The 6,586-nt window shown below is 37.1% G+C and overlaps 1 protein-coding gene across 2 annotated transcripts; it reads right to left on the minus strand.

The window, feature by feature from the left end:
- Window positions 1-52: 52 nt before the first annotated feature.
- LOC112050228 (ribosomal RNA-processing protein 8) lies at window positions 53-3,385 on the minus strand. Of its 2 annotated transcripts, none has more exons than XM_052882125.1 (5): window positions 3,167-3,385; window positions 1,975-2,653; window positions 1,483-1,657; window positions 809-1,045; window positions 53-289 (listed from the first exon to the last, which is right to left on the minus strand). In XM_052882125.1, the coding sequence occupies exons 1-5, from the start codon at window positions 3,236-3,238 to the stop codon at window positions 76-78; spliced, it is 1,377 nt and encodes a 458-aa protein (XP_052738085.1). In that variant the 5' UTR covers window positions 3,239-3,385; the 3' UTR covers window positions 53-75. The 2 variants fall into 2 exon arrangements, with proteins under 2 accessions (XP_052738085.1, XP_023944213.2); XM_024088445.2 differs by having other exon boundaries at window positions 1,975-2,656.
- Window positions 3,386-6,586: the final 3,201 nt, after the last annotated feature.

Consider the following 6,586-nt stretch of genomic DNA (forward strand, 5'->3'; position numbering starts at 1 on the left):
TGAAACCTACCCAGGCTTTCGCAGGCCCAATGAGAAATAAATAAACCAAGTATTAAGTCTCATATTTTATTATTTTCACCGTTTCTTATATATACAAGGCTTCAAGGTCAAATTAGGTAGTTTCCCCTTCTTGACCGGTGGGTCGCGTTGTTTGGTGAACTCGAGGAAGTAGAAGACTTTGTGCGTGTCGTCCAACTTCTTGAGCGAGAAGCCGAGTCGCTGCACGTCGCTAGTGAAGGAATTGATGTCCTGGAACCGACTCTCCACCTCCGCTATCAGCAGGTGACCGCTGAAGGAAAAATTGCGAAATTAAATCAATAAAAAAAACGTATGCGTTTCGTGACGCTCGACAGAAATGACCTTAAACCTGCTGTCGTATGTGTGAGAAAAAGGGAAGCCAGACAGAGTGAAGCCGTAACATGTTACGTTACGGTTTACTCCAAATTAGAAATTATCACTTTAAAAATAGAAATAGTCTTAAGTATATTTATGGATGTATTAAGTCTGTACCATATACCATTAAAATAAAAAATACAGAGGGGTTATTCAATATAACATAATAAAAATAAGTGTCTAAATCGAACTAAATTTAAATAACTTGTAGATTAAATTGCAATCCCAAGTTTTTGGCATATTACAGGATGGCGGATTCCAAGCTAGCAATAGCAGTAGAGGAGGTATTTAAATAATTGGCTGATTATGATGAAATTGGTGTATGCCACTAATGTTTCTGGCACCTTTGGATAAGCAACTTGGACAACAACAACACGTAAAAAATCAATGGTCCTAAAGACAAAATACAACATACCCAGGTTTAAGCACTCTGTTGGCTTCCAAGAGGTACTGCGTGAGGTCGGTGCCCATGAGCGCCAGGCAGTACACGGCCACGTGCACCGCCTGCGCCGGCAGCGGCGTGTGCGCCATGTCGCACGCCTCCACGCCCGGCGCCGTGCCCACCAGGTCGAACGAGCGCACGGCCTGCGCCACGCGCCGCGACAGCTCCGCCTGACCACACCCCATGTCCGCTATCACGTGGCTTTTGGGCCTGACAAAAGACTCAAGTTAGCAATGTTTACAGGTAGTTAACAGTCATTTGCTCCCTCAGTAACACCTGACGTTTGTGCGGTTTCTCTCTAGCTCATTTCTAACGTGACAGTTGAAAAAAAGTTCCAAAGTTCCGATTATCGACACGCGACACGACCGATGGCTGAAAATGGCTGTTAGGTACCTAGGTCACATCTCATATAAAAGATTACTGCATACAGAATGTGGTTAGGATGTGGATGGAGAGGCAACATTAATTGAGGTTCTTCTAAGAAATTCTCAATAAATATTACTCAGCCTTAAATCAAGAAGTTGATAGGGATAGGAGTGCTTTATAGACTTCAATTGCTAATTACATCATAAACCGTAATATATTACAGTTAATATCCACTTTAACCACAATACTTAGTTGATTAATATTAAACTAATAACTCGTACATTTTCTGTATCCTCTTGACAATGACGTCGAGAGGTTTGACGGGCCACTTCTTCATCTGCTGCTGGTACCCCTCGTGGTAAGTCTGGAATGCGCCAGGGTCACCTTGGAACAGCTTCTGAGCATCAGATCCAGTCGAGGTATAGAGCTTCTCATTTAAGTATCTGAATTTAGCCGCTGGAAATATTAAAATATTATAAATTTTTTTTATGCATTACTATCATCAACTCCGGAACTCTGGACTGATACAGAAAATATAGAAAAAAAGTAAATTATAAATTTCAACAAATTTTAAAATTATCTACATAAACTAAAACCGTTAAATAAAGATATAAATCACTAGTCATTTTCCACCTCATAATAATTCTAATTAACTTGTTCCTTGGTATGAAGTGACATGCATTTTCTACCTAATTTTTTATTTGTTTGGTAAACATTCCACTTCAAGTTTGGCTTTTGTATAGACATGCCTTAAAATAGTTACAATTTGTTACCTTTTAACCTATCCAGCATTCTTTCTCTCAATTTATTTCCACTAACATTTATTTGATTCCTTGAACTTGCTACCTGGAGAATGGATTTCAAAAGTTTCTTCTTTTTTGAATCTTTTGACTTAACATTCTTGATGATTGTATTTTCTGTTGTGTTTATTTCCTTTTTACTAATTTTATTTTCATCTTTAATATTTTTTTCATTAACCTCATTGGGAGAAGAAAGTTCTAGTTTAGGCTTAGGTTTTGTAACTTTTTTCATTTTAATGTTAGTTTTATCAATAGCTTTTTTTGACTTTTCTTGATTTACTTTTTTTTTAATTCCATTGTTAGGGCTCTCTTGAAATAATATATCTTCATTATCATCATTTTTATATGTGTCAAGTTTCTGCTTTTTGACATCAAGTATCAATTCATCCAGTTTATCACTATTATAATTTGTTATTTTGATATCGTCATCAGGAACCTGTCTTTTTATTTTTATATCTTTGCTTTGTTTTTTTTGCAATAATTTTACTTGCATTGGTGAAGGAGTTTTCTTAAATTTGATTGTTTTTTCTGTTTTCTTAAGTTCTTGTACTCCATTAACTAATTTTAGCTTAGAATTAGATTTAGTTTTTGCTTTAAATTTTGGCTTAACTTGGACAGCTTGTTCCAGCTTTTTCTTATTTTTCTGTTTTTTCTGCTGCAATAACAAATTATGATAGAAGTAAAAAAAATATAGCAGATATTTATTTTGCAAAGATTTTTTGTGCTTCACTTGTTGAGGATGCAGGCAGTGATCTCAGAGGATTATCCTCCAAGGTAAACTAGGCACAGTTTGTAGAGGCAAGAGGAGGCAAACGAGATGTTTTAAAATTAAGATAAAAATAATTAACATTAACAAAAATTGTGTAAAGAAATGCTAATGCAAATTCAAACTTAGGTCAACCTCATCTCTACGCAGAAGAACCAAAGTCATGGGCATAGCTCAACAAGTACCAAAAATCAAGTGTAAGGCTCAAGGCAATGGGCAGGGCACATAGTTCAAAGAGCCAATGGACATTGGATCCCGAGGTGCTAGAATGATGACATTGCACTACAAAACGCAGTCTTGGTTGAAAAGTATATTAGTTAAATATGATAATAGGTAGTATTCCTATTATCATATTTAACAAATAAGCAGAAGAACGACTTGCTAGAGAAATGAACTTACAGGCGGACCTATATATTTTTTGAAGCTAAGCTCATTATTAGGGACATCGTCCCAGTCTGGCACTTTGAACATTTTTTTGTTTAACAAAGCGCTGTATTAATTTACTCTTTTATAATAAACAGAAAAACGTAATAGTAAAGGTCAAAAACTGCTTCAAAAGTTCAAAATCCACCAAAAAACGTGGTGTAGTTTGAGTTTATTTACATTTTGACATGACACTTGACAGTGACACGAATTAAAAACTATGAAATGTCAAAATTTGACAGTTTGATGACCACAGATTGTCAGAACGGTACAACAAATAATTGACATTTTTGTAGACAGAGGGTTAACCATAGACAGTTGACAGATCATTGACAGACCCCTAATATTGTTTAATTTACTAGCCGACGCCCCGCGGTTTCACCCACGTAGTTCCCGTTCTCATGAGAAATAAGGAGATAAAGGGGTAGAGTAGGAGTAGGTTAGGGATAGGGTGTACCCTACTATACAGGGGATGAGTAGAGTATCCATACTCATCCCCTGTATTGTAGGGTAGCTGTAGAGTGGGAGTAGGATAGAGTTGTAGCAGGGGCGTAGCTATCGCCGTATCAGCCGTACCAATGATCCGAAGTTACATGTGATTGTGAAAGCAAAAATTAGTAAAATGTAGGTAATCCACAATTTCTTTAATTCCCTGGTTAAGCGTTCGCCCAAAAATTAGGGAACATCATAGCTGGGCATTAACTCGTTAATCCGTTAATCGTTAATTAACGAAGTTAAGATTTTGATTAACGGATTAACTTTTAAGTTAATTTTTGAAAATGTTAACGGACACGTTAGCTTCCGTTAATATGTAGAAGTCCGTTAATCGTTAATCCAATACCTACTATTAATCGCGCGACGCAAAAAACAGGTTCAGACAAGTAAAAAATGATAAAAGATGTTTTTTTCAAAGAAATCATCAAATTACTATATTTATATTAAAATTATAGATAAAATCAACTAAAAACAAATTATGGCACGTTTGCTCACCCTTATTTTTCCAATGGCGAACAATGATATAAAAATGCAATATTACACAGTCATATTAACGGATTAACGATTAACGTTAACTTGCGTTAATAATTCCGGAATGTAACGCTTTAACGTTTAACGAAGCTAACTTTTTTTGTAGCGGATTAAGGATTAACGAAGTTAACTATTTGATTAACGGTGCCCAGCTATGGGGAACATCCTACATAGGTTATGTCAGTGACATATTTATTTTATTCGAGCATTTTTGTTTCCTTTGTGAGAAATCTTTACCGTACATTTGGGCCCCCTAAACTTACTTTGATACAGGCCCCCTTCAAGGCACGCTACGCCACTGAGTAGTAGTAGGGCTTTACGCGGACGAAGTCGCGGGCGTCCGCTAGTATATAATATGATACTTTACAGGGTAACATGAGGTTTCATTTTAGCAGTAGCGACACCGTTAGCTGCGAGGCAACTTTTCGCAAGCTATTTTTAAAAGTTCTTGAAAAAAGGCTATAACTGTTATTTTCGAAGGGTTGACGTAATGCTAGGTGACTGTATATTATGAGAATATTCTGAAAAAAATTCAGCCTTCCTATAATGAGGTTTCTACCTATGAAATGAAGGCATTCGGTCAAGAAAGTAAGAACTAATGATAATAACAGTGGCCAGTGGGCTATAGCACAGTAAAGATATTACAACCAGTATAGTAACTCGGCCGTATTTTTGAAATAAATACCTACAGCCGTGCGGCACGTAAACATGTCATAGGGCTGCCCGCCTGCAGCATTTTAATTACATTTGCTAACTTTGTGTTTCCACTTAGTTTTGTGATTGTAAATAAACTTTTTTTATTTAAATTGTAGTAAAATGGGAAGTGATAAATAAAAATGCGTGTTTTTTGATTGGTTGATTTAATTAAGGCTGATACTACGTCAATGATCTTGATGGTTGGTCGTATTCTTAAACATATTTATTTCCGTGATGCCATCTAGGTATTACCTCCACACTACGTGAACAAATAAAAAAGTCGTCGTCATCACTAGACCCCTTATGCAGTCACAACCCCTATAGGTGGAAAGTTCTCATCAATACAAATTAAACAAGCCCAACAAAAAATAACTGCTCTAAATCGTTGACGAGTTCCATAGTTCATGTTTCGGCACCATCATCAGACCGACTCCTTATACCTTCATGAAATTGTAGTGATTTAAAATAGCTAATGAAACAATGAACAAACGCACTAATTGTCCCTACGATACGATAGTTCCCCTAGATTTCTCTAGGATGCTATTATCAGATCCTGACATGAAAAAAATGGGACTAACCTGAAAGAATACTCATCCAAACAAAAAAGAAACGGTTTACAAATGACGGAAATATCGCTGTAAATACGATACGATCCTTTTTGGAAGTCGGTTAAAATTCTTGTCACCAATGCCAAGCTGAGCAAAAGTTTTATGAGCTTGCACATTAAAGCGCATAAAATCCGCCATTTTGATTTTTTAAGAACTAAGTTACCCAGTGACACTCGGCCTATCTGGATGAGTCTAATGACATATCATTTATCAGTATGTGTGCTTGGCAAATTTGTTCGTAACACTCCCGAAGGTTGGCGCGGTCCGGGAGGGGGGTAACCATGCCCAGCGCGTACGACTTCACACCCGCGCAGTCCTTTCTTCCCGTCACCCGCATACAACAACAAGTCATAACATTCAAACACATACTCCTCCTTTGGGCTTCGCCGCAGTCGGGTAACAAAACACAAATGCTCCGAGCACAGTCACACAAAACATTGTACAAGCAGTCGAGGTTTTAACACAAGCTTATCGTACCTACTGTATCGTGATTCATGAACCGCGTATAACTACCTATTTCAATCGTGTCAATCACTTTCCTTTACTCTATTCACTTTATTTACTAATCCAGATACCTACCTTTATTCTGGAGATAAAAGGAAATACCTTATCCATTAAAAAATACAAGATTATGTACCTACCTACTAATAAGTAAATTTATTTTAAAGTCCTACCTTTCAGAGTATCCAGGTAACTTAAAAAAAGTTATCTCTGGATGGGATAATTTTGAATTCATGCATCCAAAAACGGCACAGTATTTCCTACTGGTCATAATTTAAAAAATCTAATACTATTAATACACTTTACTCTGTTAATACACCGTGCGTTCGTTCGTCACCGCGGCACAGTCGCGACTGTCTTCACCCTACGATCACCCCATGTTCGAGGTGCGTAGGTATAGCTCGCGTTTCGACCTCTAGTATGAAGTCCAACTACTGGTTGTAATATCTTTACTGTGGCTATAGTATTATTAACGGTTCTATCGTTATGGTAGGCGCCCCATGTAGGTACCTACTTATTTCCTCATGATAACACTATCAGTGATTCCAGTGAGCCATCAGCCAGG

This window comes from Bicyclus anynana, chromosome 6, assembly GCF_947172395.1.
Source record: "Bicyclus anynana chromosome 6, ilBicAnyn1.1, whole genome shotgun sequence".
NCBI lineage: Eukaryota > Metazoa > Arthropoda > Insecta > Lepidoptera > Nymphalidae > Bicyclus > Bicyclus anynana.

What these genes read in the sequence shown, in the direction of transcription:
- LOC112050228 (XM_024088445.2), bottom strand. Translation starts at nt 3,238, where the DNA reads ATGTTCAAAGTGCCAGACTGGGACGATGTCCCTAATAATGAGCTTAGC. An exon ending in AATGCTGGATAGGTTAAAAG is followed by an intron (nt 1,658 to 1,974) that starts GTAACAAATTGT and finishes TAATATTTCCAG; the next exon opens with CGGCTAAATTCAGATACTTA. An exon ending in AACAGAGTGCTTAAACCTGG is followed by an intron (nt 290 to 808) that starts GTATGTTGTATT and finishes TTTTTCCTTCAG; the next exon opens with CGGTCACCTGCTGATAGCGG.